The sequence below is a fragment of the Scatophagus argus genome, chromosome 17, assembly GCF_020382885.2.
Source record: "Scatophagus argus isolate fScaArg1 chromosome 17, fScaArg1.pri, whole genome shotgun sequence".
NCBI classification, from domain to species: domain Eukaryota; kingdom Metazoa; phylum Chordata; class Actinopteri; family Scatophagidae; genus Scatophagus; species Scatophagus argus.
Window position 1 is genome coordinate 8,582,435 of NC_058509.1, and position 23,452 is coordinate 8,605,886.

General features: G+C 40.9%; 1 protein-coding gene across 4 annotated transcripts in view; it reads left to right on the forward strand.

The window, feature by feature from the left end:
• The window catches only part of trps1 (trichorhinophalangeal syndrome I), a 110,460-nt gene that overhangs the window by 4,927 nt on the left and 82,081 nt on the right, over positions 1–23,452 (forward strand). For all 4 annotated transcript variants that reach the window (XM_046416959.1, XM_046416958.1, XM_046416962.1 and 1 more), the window contains exon 2: positions 15,120–15,621. In XM_046416959.1, coding sequence (XP_046272915.1) covers positions 15,609–15,621 — 13 coding nt within the window. In that variant the 5' untranslated portion in view covers positions 15,120–15,608. The remainder of the gene's footprint in view (positions 1–15,119; positions 15,622–23,452) is intronic.

A 23,452-nucleotide genomic window follows, 5' to 3' on the forward strand; every position in this document is an offset into this window, starting at 1 on the left:
ACTCGCACTTCTTTATTACTCAGTCTCTTGTTTTGCCCATGTCCCAAGGACACAATTGTTTTTCTAACTTATTTAACTGTCTGGGCACATTGTTTTGGCTTTTTCATTGCTTTGTATTAGCTGCTTGTAACTTGTGTGTGATACAGGGATTGGAGCTTATTCTCCTCTTGCATTTACTGGAAGTCACTCTGGAAAAGATTGTCTGCTAAATGCCCAAAAATGTCATCCCCACTCTGTCTGTGGTTAGTACAGTCTTGTTTAGGCTTGAGTTTGTCTCTAATGTCTTTGGTCTTATTTTAGACTTTTAAGTCTGTCTTTTTCGATGGCCTGCTTCAGATAAGTAGCACATGGTCTTGGTTTAGGGTGAAATGATTCTTTTTTTCCTTTCTTTTTTTGGGAGGGGGGGCAGACAAATCCTAAATACGGGACAACTTTTCTTCTTTTGATGTGAGAGAATAAATAATCCTTCTGTCACGATACAGTGGGGACTGATGAAGTGGTGGTTGAGGGCTTTTAGGCATGGTGACACAGGCAGCAGTATGTTCTTGTGGTCCTAGAGATTGTGCTGCCACCAAAAGGTTGTATGTTCAAACCCTGCAGCACCTGCTTGCTACTTGTAGCTTACTGTCTATGAGTATCTGTCAAGTCTCTAAAACGCACAGTAGATGATGCTTCTTCTAAATGGACATGTACTGCATTTTATGGCACCAGGGAGGTTTGGGATCCATTTTTTTGTCCTTTGCTGAACACAACTTTGGCTCCTGGTGTAGTTAAAGAAAGCTCACCAGCCCTGAGAAACCTGCTGCTATGCAATGTGTTATGAGTTGCGGGTTCTGACTGCTTTGACTCAGCATTGCAACTTGGCACACTCACGCTTCCTGTGCACCCAGACGTTCGGTTATCAATCACTTTTCGTACTAGATCTGACCTTGTGTAAAACACAAGTGGATGATTTGTTCCAAGGCTGTGTTCAATTAACTTTCAAATAAATCAAGATCTAATTGGAAATGAGTCTGTGCTCATTTGCTCCAGTCGTGAGCAAATCAACTTCCGATTCCGCTGTAAGAGTTTATGACACAGCAGTGGTTTTTCCGCTTCATATGTTGGATGATTTTGACTGCATGTTTCATCGTATAGGCACACGTTACATATTTCCTACAGTCCTAAACATTGCGTGTCTTTGAGCTGCTGCTTGTCTTCAGCTTCCTCCTTTCTCCAAGCTATATTATGCTATATTAAGCTATCTTTAAAAAACTGAAAGAAAAGAGTGTCAGAAAGACCTTCAGTTGTCAGCGACTGTGTGCGATTAGGAGAAATTTGTCACAGTTCTCAGTAACTATCTTGAAACATAGTAGACAGCGTGTTTGCTCTTGGGAGTCTGCTCAGATTTGTGCGAATAAAACAAACCTAAATGAGTTTTACATGTACATGTCACAGACAGCTTAATAACAAACACATGGAAAGTGCTGGCTTGTTTGTATTAACTCTGCTTTATTAGATGATAGCAAATAGCTTTTATTATTGAGGTTTTGTACATGAAGTCCGTCAGCCCATTCACACTCTGATGGTGCAGCGAAGGTTAAAAGGAAGTTTGATTTATGCTCTCTACTGGGTGTTGTAGGTCTTGTTGTGATAGTAGTCAAAGGCTTCCCCATTAATGGTTTCACATTTGAAAATGAAGCTTCTCATCGAAAGGTGAAATCCAGTTGAATTATTGGTGAATTGCCCTTTGTAAATTTTAAATTCATACATAATAAGATTGAATGAGATATTTCTCATGTCAACGGTGTTTTAAGGGGTTGTGGTTAGTGGAGGGGACCAAATAAACTTACAGCTGGCACATAAGGATTTCATAGGTACATTTATCATTTTAGTTTTTTGACATTTTGTAATTATTTCATAAAAATTATAGTTATGGTCAGCATGGATATTTTTTCATTTGTGTTATTAAGCAGATTTACGCTCTTTCTGTTTTTAAAGTCTTCCCGCTGGTGTCACTTTGCAGTTAACACAGACGAGGATTTAAGCTTGTTCTGCTACCTTCAGGACAATCCACCCGCTGCTGTCGTTTATTTGTTTTCAGTGTAAAATAACAAGTCAGAATGACTTAAAGAGTCAAGAGTGAGATAATTCATCACAGTAAACACACAGCTTGCTGTTCTCAGTTACAACAGGGACACCAGGAGGGAAGCGCGGAAGTCAATATGGATGTCAGGACAAAAGCTTCCTCCAGAATATATATATATATAGGATATCTGGTGTTAACACTCATAATACTTATATTAAGCAATCAAAAAGAAAAACAAACATATATTAAAATGCGCGTGGCTTGAATTTCAAAGCAATAGCAGAACCAAACAAACTGTACAATCTAACACAGTCTGATCCAATCTACTTTTATTATATTTTTTTTCCTCTTTAAATATTCAATTTTTGTTGATGCCATCATGGAGGTGTGGATTAAATTGTATGCCTTTTAGCACTGAGGTCATAGTTGGTGTTTATGCTGCACTGGACTGCATTATATTCAGGTGTATTTTTATTTTGTTGATATTCTGACCCCCACCTCGTGAGTGTGAATAGGATGAACAAAAAATTAGGAAAACCTCTGTGTTCATTGCTCCTAACTGCGAGTGTTAGACACAAATATATTTAAAAGTTTGGTATTACAGACATTATGGTACAATAAGGTTATATAGAGAGTGACTGTGACATGCATTTGCGAGCTGTAAAAATGCACTCAGACTTGTCTTGTGAGTATACATTATAGTGCATTTGCATACTGTGCTCACTTGTTACTGTGAGTGCGGCTCCATCTGTAATTTCTTCCAGCTTTCACACACTTACAGCAGGCAGACAGCGAAAATTATCCATGGAAAAGGTGACAGTGGCATCGGTGGCGCAAATTTGAAAGTGATTCTGTGTTGTGAGCTTCTTTGTGTCGACGCTGAAAAGGCAGATGAAGGGTGTACTGAGAGCCATTTTCCTCAAGTACTGTATGCTTAATTCAGCGAGACTTTTCTCGAGTGGAAGTGTCATTTCTTTTTTTTTTCTTTTCTTTTCTTTTTTTTTTCTTTTTAACAGAGGAAGCTACTTGGGTAAAAGTTGTCTCAACCCAAAGTGAAGACACAGTTGATTGATTCCAAATGAAAGAAAGACGATTTTTGATTGTAGAAAATTACCTACTGTGAATCAGCACATCCACCTGTCGCTTTGCAGCTGTGACATCAAATATTTCACACTGCTGTGGCTTTATGTTCAGTCTTTTGTCATTATACGACAGACGAGTTCCGGAAGGACTATGTTTTATGTAAAGCCACCTTTCCTTAAGTTAATATCAAACCGAATCTGAGTTATGACTCAATTTGTGATGTATTTATAGTCTTTTCGCAGGTGATTTCAAACCTCCGCAGTTCAATGCATTTCATTAATATACAAAATCTTTGTAATTGGAGAACATTCATCTCCAGACAGTTTATCATTGTTGATAGATGGCTATCATTTATTGTAACAGTCTAGCTGCTCTTATCTCCTTCTGTTGAGGTCAAATCTGTCTCATTCACTGCTCGGTTATGATTGAACTGACTCGCTGATTGTTTGTTTCTGTACTGAAGGTTAACTGTCTGTTCTGTCAACAGTCAAACCAAGACCCTGCGTGCACGCACACACACACACACACACTTTTTTGCTTTCCCTCTGTCTGTTTCATTTTTTCCTTTTTCTCTGTAAGTGCCTCTTTCTCTCAGTCTTGTTTCTTTATCGCTAAATCTCTGTCTCTTATTTTGACTGTGCTGCAAGACGAGAAGGACTGTTAGCGTCACGTGTGCTTGATCATACTGTAGCCGTTGTCAAACCACTTGATTTACTTGCTCAGAGATTGAAGTCAAATTTGATTTCAAGTGTAAATACGCACTGACGTTTGTTTGCTATTGTGATCCTTCCCAGTCACAATAATGTTTCTTCCAAGATTTGATGTGGCAGTCTCCTCTGTGGCAGACATGCCTTTTCACCAGCGCATGTCTTGCAGTCAAGCAGCTTTACTGCCAGCTACTCCCTCTTTATTTCATGCACGGGTGTGTTGGTGTATGTGCGCACACAATATTAACCCTGTCAACGATTCAGTGTGGTATAAAATGAGGATTTTAAAAGTGTAGATTCTGTGTTTTCTGCATACGTTTGTGTCTGAGTGCGCGAGACGTGAAGCAGTTTGTTTCAAGTCTGAAAGTCTTCATGTAGCCTTGTTGGAATTATATACCTGCTGAGGAAGGGGGCTCATTTTTTGCTGCTTTTAAAACTGTTGGGCTCTCTTGCAGACACACACACACACACACACACACACACACACACACAGACCCATTAGTATTGTAGTCTGGGATCTGGCTAAAACATCTGGCGGCTGAGTAACTTTTCAAAGTCGTCTTTGTCCTCCGTCTGTGTGTGTGTGTGTGTGTGTGTCAATGTGAGCGTTCATATGTGTGCGTATATTTGTGTGTCTGTGTAATAAGGGGCAGACTTTTTATGGAATCCCGTCAAATTAAAACTATGATTTAAACGCCTAACAAGTGCTTTTTCTTTTCTTTTTTTTTTCCAGTAAAGTGAATGGCCACACCAGCCTCTGCAGATTTTTTTCACAAATGCCTCTGGCTGTGTGGACTGTAGAAAATATAAAGATTAGGTATGGATCTAAGAACTGTAATTCATAAATGGCCAGTTTGGCCTGTTGTGTTATTTTATTCATGCAACTCTTGCTGGCTGCTCCATAGCAGAGAGACAGTTGGAGGTAAGCACAGGGAGATATGACACCTTTCCAACTTGACATTTCTGCCCAGCTCTGAAAGAATCAATGAAATGTGGTTAGATGCAGCTAACGGTCTCACCTGTTCTCCACAGGATGGGGCTGGGCTTGGTTTTGTGATGCTGTTAAATAATCTTGCAGCAGCAGCTTTGGGCTTTGGAGGGTACAGCCCTGCAGACAGTTTGAGCTGATGCCCTCAGGGCTTCGCTTCAAACCACATAGACTTTGAAAGAATCAGGCATTCATCTCCCCTTACAGCAGTTAGGAGTGCTTAATCGGCACATTTAAAGGTGGAGCATCATGTCCTGTGATGAAAACTTTAGTTTAATGTGTGTATCAGTGTGTATAGAGTTTTTTTATTTGCTTTTCTCTTTTGGATTTCAGTGGCTCTTTCTGATTCTTGCTCTCTGCAGTATAATCCCAGTGATGGGGTCACCCCAGCTGCAGTCACTGGACCATCTCCATCAGTATGTACTGCCTGTATTGGTTTGCAGTGAGTAATAACACAGGAAATTCCTCTTGTCAAGTTGCCACTAAAGCTGTGCAATTCCACCTGAAACCAATGTTATGGTTAATTGTCACACTGCTATACTTTTCTAATTATTAATGAAACAATATCTTGTTTAGAGCTGCAAGAATTAGTCAACAATGAACAGAAAATCAGTCAGCAACGTGGGTCCCAATAATCAATTAATCATTAATCATTTCAAGCTAAAAAATATTTCTCCCACTTTCTCAAACGTGAGTATTGTCTGGCTCCTCTATGACTGTAAACTGAACATCTCTGGGTTTTCGACTTTTAACCAGACAAAACAAAACATTTGAAGGCTTCACCTTGTGCTTTGGGAAGCTGTGATGCTGTGCTCTGTTTGAGGCTGGGCTTATCTTATCGACAGGCTTTTTAAAATGATGTCCCAGTAGCCTTGAGCGATAACCTCCTCAGGACTTACCTTTGGGTCCTGAACCAGTATTTGGAGACCACAAAGATTCATGAAATTTGTTCTCCTCAGCCTGTTCCTTATTATGGATAAATAATAATTTTGATGGTCAGCATGTTTAAAAAAAATCTGAGTAAAAGAGGAAGTCTTCAGTTGGTGTGCACTGTGTTTAACAGGGCCCAGCACTCCCCTTTAAAGGATCTGATAAGTGATATTTGTCATGGTCAGCATATTTTTTTTTTCTTTTTTTCTGTCTCTCACAAAGCAAAAGAAAAGTAGCCTTGCTGATAAGTGTGTATGTGTGAATGTGGAACGGTGTGTTTTTGAAGTGTCTGCTGTGTGTCTGAAGAAGTGGATGCATGGATAGATGGATGAGGGAGAGAGGGAGGTGGCCCTTTTTTGAAATGGAAATTAAGGGGGGCACACATCTGGGGGTCTTTGAGACTTTTGTGTGTGTGTTAGGAGGGTGTCAGAGGCCCACAGTCAGAAGTGTGTGTGTGTGTGTGTGTTTTAGTTAGTGATGTTTGGGGGTTAGGGAGGAATGAATGAAAAAGAGGGAAGAGGAAAGGGTAGTTTCTCATATCTAGAGAGGTAGGAGGTAGGAGATAAAGAAAGTGGGATATAGACGGGGGGGTTACTTGTGGTACTTGTTGGTCTATGGAGAGAGAGAGAGAGATGGATGAAGAGATTAATGGAGGTAGAGACAGAAGGGAAGTGAGGTAAAGGATGAGCAGAAGTGGTAAAACTAGGATGTGACACAAGTGCAAAGAAAAGGACTTAAGATGAAAATATAGTAAAAGAGGAAGGAAAGAAGGAAGGAAGGATGGACGGAAGGAGGACGGATGAGGACCTCATTTCCATAGACACAGGAGTGGGAGGAGGAAACGTGGGGAGAGAAAAGGGGCAAAAGATCACTTGCTATAGTCAGAAACTTTACGGCTGACAGTTAAATTTACTTCGGCTCCCGTGTGTGTGTGTGTTGTGAGTGTGTCTGCGTGGTCGTGTGTGTTGAGGCGGGTGGAAAGGCACAGCGGGGGGCATGGCGTTTGTTCTGCAACATGGCTTTTGGGCTTTTTTTAGTGCTTCACACACAAGTTGTCCTCTCCCTTTTCTTTAGAAGCCAGTTTCACCTAGCTGTGAGAATCTTTCTCATTCTCGGACTGTTTCTTCCTCTCTTTTTTCCCACCTCTTGTGCTTTTTTAGACGAGTCAGCGAGGAAGGTAAATCATGACGATGAGCCATCACAGACTGACTGTAGCCTTTGTGATAAATTTGTTATTGCATGGGCGTCCACAACTTTCACACGTGTGTAACACATAAGAAATGTGTGATTGACTTGCAGTGTGTCTCTGCCAGACTTAAATAAGACCACAGGGGATGTGCTGTGATAAGATAAAACAACCACTCCTCTACATTTTTGTTTTTCAAGTAATAAAAATCTCTTCAGGATTAGTTTGGCAAGGTGTGAGGTAGGGAAACACTCTGGATTTATTCTGTCTGGTACTTAAAGCAGCTTCAAAATGTGGAGTCATGTCTTGAAGGATAAGATAAAACAAGTGCTTCTTGTTTTGTTTTTCAGATCGCATTCCAGTATTATTGCACCATGGGGTGACAGCTTCACTTAGACTGTACATATAGTGTTATGCTTCAAGTCTCTCCTCAATAATACTGAAGAACGAGGCAGCTTTGAAAGCACTCAGTTCTACAGAGGAAAACAGAGGAGGAGGAGGAGGGAGAGAGGGAAGGATGGCAAGAAAAGAGAGATGTTAGATTTCAGTAGATGAATTAGCAGCAGTGGTTGAAAAAGGTGAAAGCCAACTGTTTAGGACACCACAGTGAAAAAGACATGATGCAGCCTGGAGACGTTTACTGTTGTATTGAGTTGTAACTTGCTGCATCTTATTAAAAAAAAAAACAGACCTCATTATAGACTTTGGATTCAAATAGCACTTGTACTCATTATATACATATTATTAGGTACACCTGTAATATCTAATCTAATCCAACATGTCAATTCTGAAAATGCTCAAATTTGATTGACACTGTCAGAGAGTCATTAATTTTATTATTGCGGTTACAGTGGTTTTGAATCAGTCTGCATTTTCCCCCCCCCATTTACAAACATGAGGGGAGAAGAATATTAGAAACACATTCCAGCGTAATGCAGTCCAGTTCAACACCACTCCATAACCTCAGTAATAAACATGTAGCTGAATTAACACTTGGAGGAAGAGTTGTAACAAAAACTGGCCAAGCTTCGTAAAATCAGCGTGTGTCAGAGCTGTACTTCGCTTTAGAGTGTGTTGGTGTACCTAATAAAGTGGCCAGTTTGTGTAAGTTGCTTGAAGCGTTGCTTATCTGCTCTAATGTTCTGATTAATAAGCAATGGGTCCAAACTGCATCGGAGAACAATCCCTCGTTGGAAACGGTCCTGGTTACAGAAGGGGAAAGTGAAAGATGCTTTGGCATTCAGTTTTGTGGCGCATCAGAGGAAAGTTAATACCTCACATTACACACAAGTATCTTTGATTGAGACACTGAGGAATATTAAAAATGTTTTTATTGCTGTGAAAATTCTGCACTAAATGAAATACAATGACTCACTGTGATAGTACGATCATTTGGCTTTGAATTTTGATTAAAGTCCAGTTTTGAATGGAGTCCAGCCCTGCACTGACATCACTGAGGCCCTGAAACCTCCCAGCCTTGCCTCCTGATGGTGTCCAACAGGGAAAAGCTGCTTCACTTGGCCAGCTTGCAGATAGAAGGGCTCTGGAAAGGAATATAAAGTCAACATTGTGGCTCGAAAATGTTCCGTTGTGTGTCTGTATGTGTGCGTGCGTGCGCCTAAGTTTGTCCAGACATTTTTTTCCCGTCGAGCCGGCAGCTCGCAGGAAACGTCCGATTCTCCAGGAGTGGAAAGTGTGTGTGTGTGTGTGTGTGTACACGTGCAAGAGAGAGTTGTGTTGAGCTGCGAGTGTATAGCAGTATGTGCCTGGTGTGGTCTATCTGTGTGTTTCTGTCTGTGGACGTGCGCGTGTGTGTGTGTCTGACTGACGTAATGTTTGAGCTCACTCAGACAGACAAACCAAACCATGGCACACACATATACAGGTGTGTGTTTAAAATCAACAGATATGCCTGGCAAAGTTGTGCAGGCTGGTGAGATGCATGTGTGTAATGTGTGTGTTTCTGGCAGTGCTGCAGTTTGTTTTCCTTATATTGGAGAGGGGGGGGCAAGCACCAACAATCAGCATGTTGATTTATGCCGCTACTAGTTCCTTCCATTACGCCTACAACTACCACTGAAGCAGAGTTTGTTCTCCATTATTTTTGATGTATGAGAGCCTTAGCTGTGGAGAGCAAGGTCAAAATCAACAACCCTGTGTTGATTTATGCGGCTCCCCGTTTCCTGCTACTATCGTACATCAAGGTGGGACATTAACATCGTCCATCCAGGCAAATGCAGCGTCTTTACTGTGGTTGGTTAAGTTTGCCTCCTCTACCAGCCGCAGCAGCAGTTAAACCAACGGCAGCTTCTGCATCTACTGTGGCCCCCGGGCAGACCAAAAACCCTTTTCTTTCCGGTCCTAAACTTTTAAATCTTTTAGTCATTTATTTGTTTCACAGTCAAACTGTGTAGGTTTTTTTTTTTTATATATAAATAAACCAAAAAATAAAAAAAGACAGCTGTTTTATAGGTTTCTCATATTTAATATGACAGCAAGAATAGTTTAAATTCCCTGGATTTTCAGACTTACAGATGGAAAACAGTAAACTGCTGAGGGGCCAGTATGTTATGCTGTTATTTAAAGGTACAATGTGCAAGATAGATTTTTGCTGGGTTTGATTCTGAAGTCATCAAATACTGACATTTTGGTTTGGAGGCTGTCCTGAGCCGCAGACAATCAGATATCTTACACAATGTCTTTGATCTGATTGATCTTCATTTTACAAAAGTTCAGTAAAATGTCATTTCTGGGATGTGGCCTACCTGGGAACCTTTGTGCATGCCATCCCCCTTACTCTCCCCGCTTGACATCAGATATGCTGTTGACTCTTGTAAAAGAGCGAAATGCCCCAAAATAATCTCAGTAAAACTAAAGCCATAATTCTGAAACCCTTGGCTGCATTTTGACATATTTGACTGTTTTGAACGATGCCTCGCCCTTCGGATCTGCTGTATCCAACAACAGGCTTCATTTCACACTCAACAGGAAGGAGTGGACTGATTCCGTTTGTTTGATTGTTTAACAGGGGCTAAGAAGCATTAAGAGGAACATATCTATTACAGGGAAGTGGCAGTGTGTCACTAACGATGCACGTGTGTCTGTGTCAGAGCAAAACTTGAAAGCTCAGGGCGTTGCTTACAGTAATGAAAAGACGGACCACGCCCTTGGCTCTAACCTCAACAGCTGAAAAGATCTGGTTGATCAAGGTTACTGGCTGATGTAAAATCGTTGGCCTGATCCTGTTATGACAGTGTGTTTGTACTTTGCTCTATTGTCTTAGTTAATCCACAGAGAAAAGCTGTCTCAATTTTAGAGCCGAGTAACTCAACGAGGCACGCCAGCGAACCAAGTCTGTGAAGGTGTAAGTTTGATAAGAATATTTAGAAACTGGTATGAATACAAATGTAGAGCACAACACGAGATGAAGTGTTTTTTGTCGCACGAGAACACACACTTAGATTAGATAACTGCCATTTGTTTTAATTTAAGAGTTCATTAAAAGACTATCTTTAGTATCAGTTAATCTGCGCATTAATTCTTTTTCATGTATCAGTCCATGTTTTGATCAATGCAGTATATCATAGGACTCGTATGAAGACTTAGAATATCATATAAAACACTTAGATTTTTCCAAAACGAGGCTGACGTCATGGAATTTATTGTTTTGTTCAAGAAAAACCCAAAATATTCCACTTCCTGTGAAAGGAAGGCAACGGATCCTCACATCAGAGAAGCTGGAGTTAAAAAGTTGTTGGCCTCGTTGCTTGAAAAACATTGTCACTAATGTTGACTAATTGTTCTGGCTTGAGGATTTCGTTTCATTTCAAACATTCTGCTTGTAACCGTAGACGGCGTTTTGACACGGACGTCAGCACTTTGTGTCAGCTGCTCCTCGGCTGCTTGTCGTGGGGTCTGTTTTCTGACATGTCCTCCAGTGGGAGATATCACGTTAGTGTTTTCTAGCCAAGGTTTAAAAACCGTATTGTTTCTTTTTTTTCCTCTCTTCCATCAGTCCACGTAACAGAGGAATCGTGTCTAACTTGACTTAAATTGACCCTTGGGGGCTACTGTGATGAGTTTAGCTGTTGATAGAGAAGAAGTTGCATCGTGATAACCTGATTTTTACAGTTTTAATTTTGATAAAACCATACAAAACCATGTTTTCTCCTTATTTTTCTCCTGATGCACATTTCAAGCTAATTTCTGGAACATTTTAAAGGCTTCTGGTAATTTCATAGTGTGTTTGAGGGGAAAAAATGAATAACAGATGTATCTCTTTTCCTGTTGTGTTTGCCTGCTCTTTGCCTCTTACTCTGCTTTTGATGTTAAATCCATGTTGCAGTAGTGATGAGTCAACAACTGAAAATAAAAGAGACCTACTTTTCTGCCTGTCAATGTATCCAGAGCAAACAGGGTTATGCTTGTAACTTCCATTTAGCCGTCCTGTTTTTAGCATTCAAAACATAAAACAAAAAACTTACGGCCAATTATGAACCTCCAGAGAAATTAGAAACAAAATAAATAGGTTCAAATATACTTTTTATCTTACCATAGCTGCTTAATGTATTTGGAACACAAGCAAAGTAGGCGCACACAAAACAACAATAACTTTCAGATGTGGCAATGAACTAATGAAATCATGTTATTAACAGACGGAGCTTTGCTGAACAGTTAAATATTTTATTTCTGCACTGTGATTGGTCAAAACTAAACCCCAAAAATCTGCTTGTAACATCTGATTTTCTGCCTGCATTAACTATTTCTTCCAGCTTTTGAATGTCACATTTTGTGAATTCAAAATGTAAACCATCAAAACAACTGAATGGACTTACATTTTAGAGTTTGGAGAATTTGAATGAAAAAAAAAAAAAAAAACAAAACCCCAGCATAGTTTCCTGTCTGTCTGATGGAATGTGGAACTAATTCAGTCTACATGACATCTAAAAACAAACCAATAAGCGTCAGAAAAGGAAAGCTCTTAAATCTGTCTGGCTGTTGGTTGCTCGCTTGTACTGAATGTATTGACGAGAAAATGTTTTCTGGATACATGCGAAGATCAACGTTGTGTATTTGGACTCTAAACAACAAAAGCGACTCAAATAATCCATTTCAGATGGAGCAGTTGAGTTGAATATGAAACAATGTGCTCTCTGTGCTTTAATTGGTGGAACATGGAGCTTGACTCCGTCTACATAACATCTAACGACGCTGCGAGACACATCAAAAAGACGTTTCAAAGACAATCATTTTCCCGGGGACGGAGGAGAAAAAAAAATCACTGAAAGATGAGGAAGAAACAAGCTTAATTAGTTTGACCACCATGTCATTTGAACCGGCATTGGCAATAACAAATCAAAAAACAATAAAAGACGAGAACAAGGATAAATTAAAGAGCTTGTGTTTCAGGGTAAAAATGATTGAAAATGAGTCTGAGTGGTGTGTATGTGGTTGTCAGCGTGCATGTGCTGTATGTGTGTGTTTATTTTGGTGACAGTGACACAGCTTAAGCATCTGTACGTGTGTGTGTGTGTGTGTGTGTGTGTGTGTGTTAGTGAGTGGGTATTTGTGTGTAATCATGTACGTCAGGCCGTCATGAATGGTGTGTTTGAGACAGAGCGGAGTGTGGAGTTCCTCGGGCTGGACCAAATTGGAAACAGAAAAACAAACATTCCCTAGGATCCCCCGCTCTCCACCTCCCCAGCCCCTAGTCTGCTGGCTTGTGGTGCAGTCCAACCTGTCTGGGACAATGTAACGGTCTATAGTCGGACCGGACCACACACATTCGCGCAGGGGGGTCGGTGCGCAGGAGGAGGCAGCTGTGGTGGTAGGGAGAGTAGCGGTGGGTGGGGGTGGGTGGATCTCAGGCACAGTGACAGTTGGAAAAAAACGGACCGAAGTAGCATATGAAAATGACACAGAGTTCACTGATGGATTGATGGGAAAGACAGGGTGACAGAGGGGAGGAAAAGTGAGACGGAGAGTTAAAAGTTGATGGGCATGAGATGTGGAAACTGGAGTCCTAACAGTGAGGGACGGGATTGAAAACACAAGATAAGTCATGGTTTAGAAATAAAGAACAAAAATAAGAGGATAAGGAGAAAAACAGGGGCAGGGAAAGTCTGTGATCGAGTAAATGAGTAAGCTGCGGCAGCTCGACTGAGTCAGAGTTCCACAGGGAAAATATTTACAGTCACACTCACTCTTTTCCTGTTGCGAGTACTACTAATAAGTTGCCCCGCAGTTATTCTTTTCTTTCTCTCGTCCTTGAGATGCTCAAACTTTACTTTGAGCTCTAATAGCTAATGCTATTATGTGGTCAGCCATGTAATAACAGGAAGCTTGTGTGTGTGTTCAGTGTACATCACACTGAGTGCGATCGTTGTGTTTCTGTGTGTGTGTATGTGTTTGCATTTATTCTTCAGGCTGTGTGTTACTGTAAGCACCCATTTACATATATTTAAAGCAGTGAAATATTAAATGTTCTCATTGAGGTTATCTGGGGGCATATCCCAAATGTCTACCTGGAACACAAAAAACACAGGGAAAAAAAAACAACTTTATATCCTCAAAAACATTACTGTTTTAAGATGGGCGGGTCTTTGAAATGACTCATAATTTCAGTAATGACTCATAATGTGCTTCACGTTTTATGCCAGAAATCTTTTTTTCCCCCTTTTGAGCAGAAGATATCCCTTTTTCAGATAATGACACACTCCAGCGCTCAAATGGCTGCTGTGTTAATTTTCTATCTACAGTCCAAACAAAGTTAGAACTGCGTGTGGGTCAGGACCACACTGAACAGATAGGAGAGCTCTTCCTTTGCATCAGTTCCTGCTAACTTTGCATTTTAACTTGTTGTGGAAACATAAAGCTAATAGTTGTGTCACGCACCAAAGGAATATCCATGAAAGATAAAATGGATGCTATATAAGCAGGCAAGAAACCAGTTCTAAATATAGACTCGGCTCTGAAGAGTGTATGTGTGAAGACTTGTCTCTTATCCACCGCCGATACACACCTACACACCTACACACCCACCCACCCACACACACACACACACACACACGCACTGCTGAGACTGACCCAGGGAAACTGTATAAATACAGACTCAGATTTAGTTTTGTGGTGAGAGGGAGAAAGATTTAAGATGGATGAAAAGAAGAAGAAGGGATGGCACACACAGAGAGAGAGAGAGAGAGAGAGAGGAGTGGTACAGACAGAGAGGGTGGGGTGATTTTTGTGGTTGGGGCAACAAAAGGGGGAACTGAGAACTGGAGAGGCTGACATTTAACACTAGAATTACCGAATAAAGAAAATTGTCACAGCCGCTGGAAATTCAATATGCGGCAATGAGTTTATTTATTAATCCCCGGAAATTGCTCATTGATGACTGCCTTGTTCTGATTCACAAAGCGATCGATGTTGAAATGGAGTGCATAATAATTGCAGAAAGAGAGGGGAGAGTTGTATGCTGGTGCCACAGACTGTAATTGTCTTCTAATCTGAATTAATTCCTTGTGGGTTTATTAGTAACTTTTTTTGTCAGTGATTTATTGGCACCACACTGTACTGAACAGTTTATTCAGAGTATTTTAAACTGAATATAGTATATTACCGCTGGTGTGGTAGACTGTACCAACTCCTATAATGTGTGCCCCCCCACAACACAGCTTGTTATAGAGAAGTATTTGTGATTTCACCAGAAGCTTTCTAAAAAGATAGATGATGTAGTTTCTATTGCAGACTTTGGGGAAAAAATACAAAGGATAATTAATATGAAAAGCTGGTTGATGCTTTCCGGCACACATATTTTTGACATTTGTGTGGAATACATTATCAGTGGCTTGGCTTCATCCTGTGGCCTCAAAACAGTCTTAACATGTGGAAGACGTCATCTGTCAACTATGGTGATAAAACAAAATTGGTACAATTAGAGCGTTTGACTGGCTGAGGTATCAGCAGGGCTCTAAATACTTTTGCTTATTGTGCACCTTTGATCAGCCAGTCAATTTGGTTGTCTGAAGTCTGGGCAAAATTGTTTCCCTCGTGAGTAAAATATGGACATAATGTCTGAAGTCTGGCTCAAATAGGTTCCAGTAAATGCTGCACAGTGTGCTAGTTTCTAAAGTTATTTGTCCTTTTGTCATTTTCCAGGTTGTTAAAGTGATGGTGGACTGGGACAAACCGTGACTGAGGAACTAAACCAGAACCAAGGAAAAAAAACTAAACAAAACACAGGCGGCAAGAAGGACAGCCTGCATAATACTTCAATACTACATGGATCTACAACACACTTGATCAAGCTCCAAGTATTGCCCAGCTGTTAAGCATAAGAGGAGCAATAGCCCTGGACCAAAGGTAGTAGATGCTACTTGGAGTTTAAGACCTTCTTGAAAGAAAAGTTTTTGCTCTGACTTTTCACGGACCTGTGCGGAGTTACGTTGACCTGATAAAGAAATGGCGGGATGTTAGTTTGGGTGTGACACCTGGTTTCTGCATCCCATTATCGTGTGGAGTACAGAGGGCCAGTAGCCGAACTGCTGGCTGCTGCTGGACGGACCGTTGCAGCACTGGGTCGAATCGAGCCGCTTCAACAGAGCCGATGCCAAGGCCGGGAGTCAGCCATGATGTTTTTATAACCTGATGAACAGAAGAGGTAGGACATATTTGTTTTAATCAATTCATTTTTTTTTCTTTTTAATAATTGATCCCTTTTTATCATTATGATGGTGAACAGCTTTTAAATCCTGATTGTCTCCATCACTGGGATTATGTGATACAAAGCATTTGACAAAATGAAATACTTTAAATACCATCACTCTGAAAAGCAAAGAAGTATATAATTTATTATGGTAATGTGTCTGCGTGTTTCAGTAATATTTCATAGTTAAAGGTTGGACCGCGGTGCAAAAAAATGTATGATAACCGATTTATCATGCATTTTATTTCAAATATTTGGCTATTGTTAATTAATACATTTTTATCAAGTGATCATTTATTCTTTATTATTGTTTATTGATTTCTGTTCAGTCAGTCAGATCAGTGGCTGTTTAGTTTTTGTACCGCATAAACATCTAATTTCATCCAGTAGGATTTGTCTTAATATTTAAGCGTTTTTCTAATTTATGTAGATTAAAATAAATAAAAAAAATGCATTACAGCCTCAGTAGGCCAGGGTTTGTGGTGTGTGTTTGTCTTGTTTGAAAGCATTTTTTTTCCTTTGCATACTGAGTCATGTTTTTCTGTTTTAAACTTTAAATACAAATGAACACAAAACTGCAGGTATCATTTGTTCAGATGAACGGAAAAAAAAAAAGTTTTGAGCCGACATCTCTGCCTCTCAAAGCTGGCCAGATTGTGAGGCAGAGCAGAGCAGCATCATTGCCAGTTTGCAGGAGACGGTTTGCTGAGATGGAACGACAGGAGATATAAAATGGCGTTTATGCAGAGCTACTTTGAGAAGTATTATGAAAAACTGCTCTTAGTCATCACTGTTGGAGGAAGTGACTGCGTGTGTTGCCTGAAAATGCTACCCTGTGGTCTTCAGGTCTAACTGCTTCACTTGTGAGGGCGGAAAACAGTATGTGTAATAATTATCCACATTCAGTAAAAGCTGAAGAATTCAGTAGATTCTGTAGAGCAGCTGACGAGTGGTTACTTGTTTCTCCACGAAGCCTACTTTGTTGGACCCTGGTTCAGTAAACCTCATTATGAACAGAGCTCATTAGTCCCTTAAACTCAGTAAAATGTAGCGGTAGCAACTTTGTCACTTGTTTGAAGAGTAAGATCATATATCCTGAGAGCAGAAATATGTAAGTAATTGTTACCAGCCGTGTCTTGTAAACTGAACCCGTCTGACATAACTGATTTTACTTTGCGAATACTGCAGAGTTTTACTCCACCACTACAATGGTCGTAACTCTGGTAAAAACGATACGTGATGATGCACAAATGGACTTTTTCTGTGCCTTTGAGCGCAGAGCTTTGAGTATCTGAATTGGTTTGACGTGTCTGGAGTGTTGAATAGCCCAGGCTTTGTGTTGCTGCAATCATTCATGCATTTGAAAGTTTCATTGTACTACAGGAAATTCAAATAATCTACACACGGTTTAGGTTATTACGCGAGTGGGTGCAGAAATCTGCAGTGGTTTACGGTGTAGGGTACATTATAATAATAGCTGTGTGACTAATATGTTGTTTCTGTTATGTGTCCAACTGTCTGCATTTACATATGTATGTTTAAAGCAAGCACTGAGTTGTGCAGTACATGCAAAAATCCTTGTATCTTGTGTTTTTGTATGAGTGAGAGAGAGTTTTACCAGAGTAAGCACTTGTGTTTGTTAATAAAGTGATGTGTAGCATGAAGTTCTTTTACCACCTCATATTTTGCTGAATCAGGACTATTGTAAAGAATTTAAGGTGCACACACACACACACACACACACACACACACAGATACAGTATGCAAATGCTGTGTTATCCTCCTACACCTGTGTCATCACCACACACACTGAAGTTCTCTCTCTTTTTCCTTTCTCCTTCTCACAAGCACACTCATGCTTTTTTTCCTGCCATCTCAGAATTTTCTTCGTGAACAATTTCCACTGAAGTTAAAAGAAAAAAAAAAAAGCAAAAAATGTCCACAGTGATGTGTCTGTATTATCCAAATATTTCTAGAAAGTGGCTGTTGAGTTATTACAAATGTTGAGAAACAATATTCCAGTTGCTCTAATTATGATGGGGTGGCAGCAGAAGACCTGGAGGAGAATTTCCCAAAAATCTACCAGAATTAACTAATCGTATTTGTGTGTGTGTCATTTTGGGTGAACTGACCCTTTAAGGGCAAATTCATCGGCTTCCTTTGTCTATTTTTGTGAGAATTTCAGTGATGTTTGTTATTTTAAAGTGTTTATAAAGATAAGTGATTAGCCTGAGTATATTGTACTGGGTGCATACGCATTAGGCCTTTTGGGCACATAAGCGCGGGCATATGTGTGTGTGTGTGTGTGTGTGTGTGTGAGTGTGTTTGTGTATGTTTTTCATTATGTGGTGTGGTGGCTTTGCTCGGTGATGTTATTCAGCAGGGCGGATTGCTTTGAGCGGCTTGATGCTTTTAGCTGTGGTCTGTGCCAGTGTGTGTGTGTCCGACTGTGTCTACGCAAGTGTATGTTTGCATGCCCTCAATTGTGTATATACACATGTGCATGCATGCGCACTTGTGTGTGTGTGTGTGTGGTATTATGTCTTTGATGTGCTAGTACAAGTCAGATTTTTAGAGTTTTAGAAAACTGAGCAACGTTGAGTAGAGACAATTCAGTAAGCCCCACAAGCAAATTTGACTTTCATGCTGCACACTTACACACACACACACACACACACACACACACACACACTACAAAGACATTAAGGGGTTTATTCCTGTGATGTAGTGACCCACAAATGAGTCAGTGAACCCCCATCTGTCTTTTTGTGTCATCCTGTGTGTGTGTGTGTGTGTGTGTGTGCGCGCCATCCTGGCTCTTCCTCAAACAGGTAAACACCAAAAGTTAGAAATGAGTTCAAATTTGCGAATGTACGTATGAAAGCTACCTGCTGACCTATTTGCACAAAATGGGTCAACAGGTTGTTCATTGTGTGTCTGATGACCTCATCTTCTCACAGCTTCACAGCCGGATGTGCTGCCTTTAGTTCTCCTCCACACGCACACACACACACACACACACACACACACACACACACACACACACACACACGTTTTTGTATCGGGGTTTCATTCCGTATCTTTGTGTGGGACAGCAACCAACACCCATTCATCATTCTGTAGAGAGGGCTTTCAAAACCTCTGCCACCTCCTACACACACACACACACACGCACACACACACACACCACAAACCTACTAAAGCTGTAATGCATTTTTTTTTTTTTTTGCACGCACACAGCATGCCTTTTCTCCTTGTCCCCCAGATCCCAAACAACAATTAATTCAAATTAATTCCAATTGAGACTTATTAATTATGTATACAAGGATTAATAAAGGAGGTGTCACCAGCTGTCATGGCAATTAATGACTTAATTTGTTGGTTTGTTAATGATCGACTTGTTTAAAGAGCACAGAATCAATCAAAGATCAAAGTGACAGATGTGTGTGTCTCATTCTCTGCATGGCTTTCTGCGTGAACGGTGTGTGTTTCTTGTATTACATTTAATAGTAACTGGTAGAAAATTGAGGCAGCGGATTTTGTAGTGTCATCACTATCATCTTGTTTTGGTTCACATTGTCTCTGACATATTGATTACATTTGATTTGATCCCCCAAATACATTAACTACCAGCTTCCAAACCTGGCGCTTGTTTACAACAAACACAGTCATAATTCTTTCAGGACTCAAAGGGAAACTTGTTGAGCTGCAGCAACCATAATGCAGTGCATCGTGTTCGTCACTGTGGCGTTTATCACGGTGTGTCACGAAACAATGACTTAAGGATCAACTTTCCATTCGGCGTTGAGGAGTTTAGGTAGTAAAATATGTTTCGCCCAATAACGACTTTACTTTGGCACGTCTGGTTCTCAGATTCGTGCCAGATTCATGATGAATGACTTCACCTTGGTCCACATATATGCATCGCCTCTTCTGAATCTTGGGCCGAGTCCATGGGGCGCTTGAGTCCCAAAGCTTGCCCCACTAACTGGAGCTCGCTGTCAGCCCAGCTTGGCCCCAATTTTGTGAGAATCTGGCGGCTGTATAGGAACCAGTCCTGCCTCATATTGGTAGGGAACACTATGTGTCGGTCTGAGTGCACCACACTCAGCACAGTCAGGCCAGCTTGGATCCTGATTAGCTCTGTGATTGAAGTGTTGCAGTAGGTTGTTGCCAGCATTACAGCATGTCTTATAGCATACATCCTGATTAAGTTAAGGTACTTTGCTGGCTAGATGAAATGTGAACACCAATGCAGGTAAAATTGCAGAACTATAACTGTAAAAAAAATGATGAATTAATTTTTAGTACATATGTGCATTTAATTTAAAAAATCACCTGATTTGTCCTTATTTGTACAGAGAAGTTGTCCTGAGAGTTTAGCTGTGGGAAATGGTATGCAAGAATAAGTAAGAGTGAGTAAGTACGTCAGTTTTGTCGAATGTTTTCCCTTAAACACCTCTGAAATTCACTGTCGCCTGCCACCCACCTGTTACTGTGCCTTATCTGTGGGGACAAGTTTCCACAGCCAAATCTGACTGGCATTTGATGGCGACTTTGTGTGTTAATTTTCCACTGATGGATTTGTGGGTGCTTTTTTTTAGTCCTGCTTTTTTGAAGTGGGGGGGATCCATTAATAAGATTAAGAACACTAACTAGACAAAACAGGAGCAATGGACCCAGACTAGTTTTCATAGCTTCTATCAATTTATCTTCTCTGCTTGGGTTTGTGGAAGAGCTGTAGCTGAGATCCATTAATCAGAGGGGGGTTAAAAACTGACCACATAGCCAGGGGGAGAACAGACCCCAAGTAGTGGTTCAGTATTTCTGTGTTTTTATACCACAGGATTACACCCAAATCCTGTTGCTTCAGTGTGTGTGTGTGTGTGTGAGGTATGTGCGTCTTATGGATTTGTCTGTGAGTCTGTGGGTCTATGTTTAAGTAATCTTGATGAAAATACAGTTTGGGTTTAGTACAACATGAGTGGCCAAACTTTTTGATTTCATTGGTTAACGCTCATCAAAAGCTCCTCTCCTTTTGTTTGTATTTGTGTGTGTGTGTGCGCGTGTGTGTGTGTCATAGGTCATATGCGTCACGAGGTGCATCCACAGTAACCCGCGCTGCACCCATTTACCTACAGTTTACCCTTTAGCGGCTGCTCGTGTGTGAGGCTACCTGTTTGTGTTTGTGTGTTTTCAGCCTTCGTCTGGGTGTGTGCAGATATGGGTGTGTGTGTGTGTGTGGATTTTTTTTTTCTTGTTCAGTTTGGCTACAATACACTGTTGTAGCCAAGTAGTGAACAAGTGTTAACAAGCTCTGTGCAGACTGTATTTATTTAATCCATATGCTGGGGAACTATACAGCTGTGTGCTGCTCCTGGTATGTCTGGAAGGAAAAATCACTCTGCAGTCGCAGCTTTGTCTGAGGTACAGAAATAATGTCAAGTCAGCTCGAATGTTGCAGCTTATGTTGACGAAAATGCAACTTTTTTTTTTTGTTTTGCTTAAAGGAGCATTGTCTGCCATGTATTAGTTATAGGGTTGATATGTTTTTACTGGCAACACTGGCAGGATGTTCTGTGTATCACTGTGGCAACTTTGGCTGTTTACTGACATATCTTGACTTCATAGAAAGTTTGATGTATAACTTAAAGTGACACACGCACAGTGGATTTTATGGATTTTATAACATTTTGAGAGAATCGATGCAGATTTATGTGAGCCGGAGTCCACTGCTGAGGAAATGCAACAAAGACTCAGAGGTTCAGGCTGCTGCTGATAATGATGCTGCCAGTTCAGCAGCACCAGCTCCTCTACCGGGGACGATAAAGACAGAGCTGCTGGGAGCTGACAGGCTAGTGGCTAGCGGTGGGGCTGCACTTAGCATCCAGCACAACCAGCTAAAGCAGCCAGACTGCCTGGCAGCAGCAGAACATCTTGCCAGAACAATAAAATACAGAGTAGCTGGGAGCTGACAGATAGTTCCAACTACTAGTTTTTTCAGGTCCAGGTGCCCATCAAAGCCAAAAACAAGCGAGACAGCCACCATGCAGCAGTGAGTTTCACAGTAGACTGCTGTGCTGGTTTGATTGTGTTGCCAATTCCAGCGCAGAGGGAGTGCCGGTCTGTGGATCAATGTGGGCATGAAATTGTCATCAAAAATAAACAGGAAGGAAGGAGCATCACCAGCAAGAACAAGAGAGATGCCGACTGAGTACTTCTGTAAATATGTGCTGTGTTTATGTGTCCAGCAACACGTTGTTTGCTGTTGTCATGATAGCTAATGCTGGATGTTCCTTTGCAACACACAGGAGCGACTGGAAGCGGTGCTGATGGGTTACTGCTCTCTTAGTTTAAATATTAAAGCTTCTCACAGCAGGCAGCTTGTCTTGTCATAGGTAATCCAGCATGTCTCGTCATTGATTACGTGCAACGACGATAGCAGATAATGTTATTAGCTAGTGGGTTATCAGTACATTAGATTATAGTAAAATACTTACATTAGTGTTTGGAAGCTTATCGTCTGTGAACTGAAACCACTGCTGTATATAGTATCATCTTTGTTAAATAGCACATGTCGTTTCTTCTTCTGAAAGGAAGTTTTGCTCTCAGTGAGATGACTCAGTGTTGGTCTCTTCTTCCGCAACATGTCTAACATTAGTCACTTATTTTGTCTTAACAAATCAATGCTGAGTAGGCTGACCTGGAAAATCTGACATTTTTGACTCCAGCGGCTGTGAGTCCCTCTGTTACGTTTGACTGCAGTAACAAACACCGTTGAATTTGTCTCCTGAATCCTTTCAGAGCCAACTGTCAATAATGCAACGTGAAACGTTCCACATTGTTGAGAATATCCGAGGCCCTGCTGTGTTTTTGACTACAAGAGGAAGAAGGGACAATGAGACATTGGCAGGGGAAATGATTTAAACACCTTTTTACAGAAAATAAAGCAGTGAAAGACAGATTTCATGAAAATACTTTTTGCTGCTAATCACTTGTAAAGCGCTGGCAGTTTACCATATTGACAGAAACATTTAAAAAGACAGACACTGGAGAGTAAGAGAAGGAAGGGAGATACAAGACTGGATATAACACCATGAGATTAGCGTTGTGATGATCTCAAGCCAGGCTTCATAAGGAGCTGTCTGCTTTGTTTGGTTCAGACCTGCATAAGTTTGGCATGTGATCCTGCTTCAGAACTGCTGCAGGTTCAGTCGTCATCTCGTTAAATATGACTTAACAGTTTGTTTTGATGTCATTTCTTCTTTTATTCAGGTGGTTTCAAAATCTGAAAGGGGTGGGGGGGGGGGGGGTGTTAAAATCACCGTAAGAAGGGTAGCTGCTCATATTTCTCTGCCACAAGACGCAGCTGTAACAAAATGCTGTATTCTGATTCTGATTTTTATTTTTTACTTTTAGCCAGACTAAAGCCAATCACCGAACATCCTCCACCCACTGTGGGAGCTGCTAGATTAGTTAGTAATAAGATATGTCTTGAGCAACTATATGTCTCTGTGGCAGTCTGGTGAGTTGATAGCTGCGCTGTCTGATGCCAAATTGGTCAGATATTAGCTGTTATATAGCAGCTCTCCCAGCCCCAGCTGCTTCACAGAGTAGATTCGCCACCTCCTCCTCTGTTGGAACGTGAAGTTGAACACCTACTTTTAGACTGGGGAAAAATAACTAACGGATGGATAAGTGCCCCAGAATGCTTAATGCTGAGCCTTTGCACGTTGGTGTGTGTTTGAATTTGTGTGTGTGTGTGTGTGTGTGTGTGTGTGTGTGT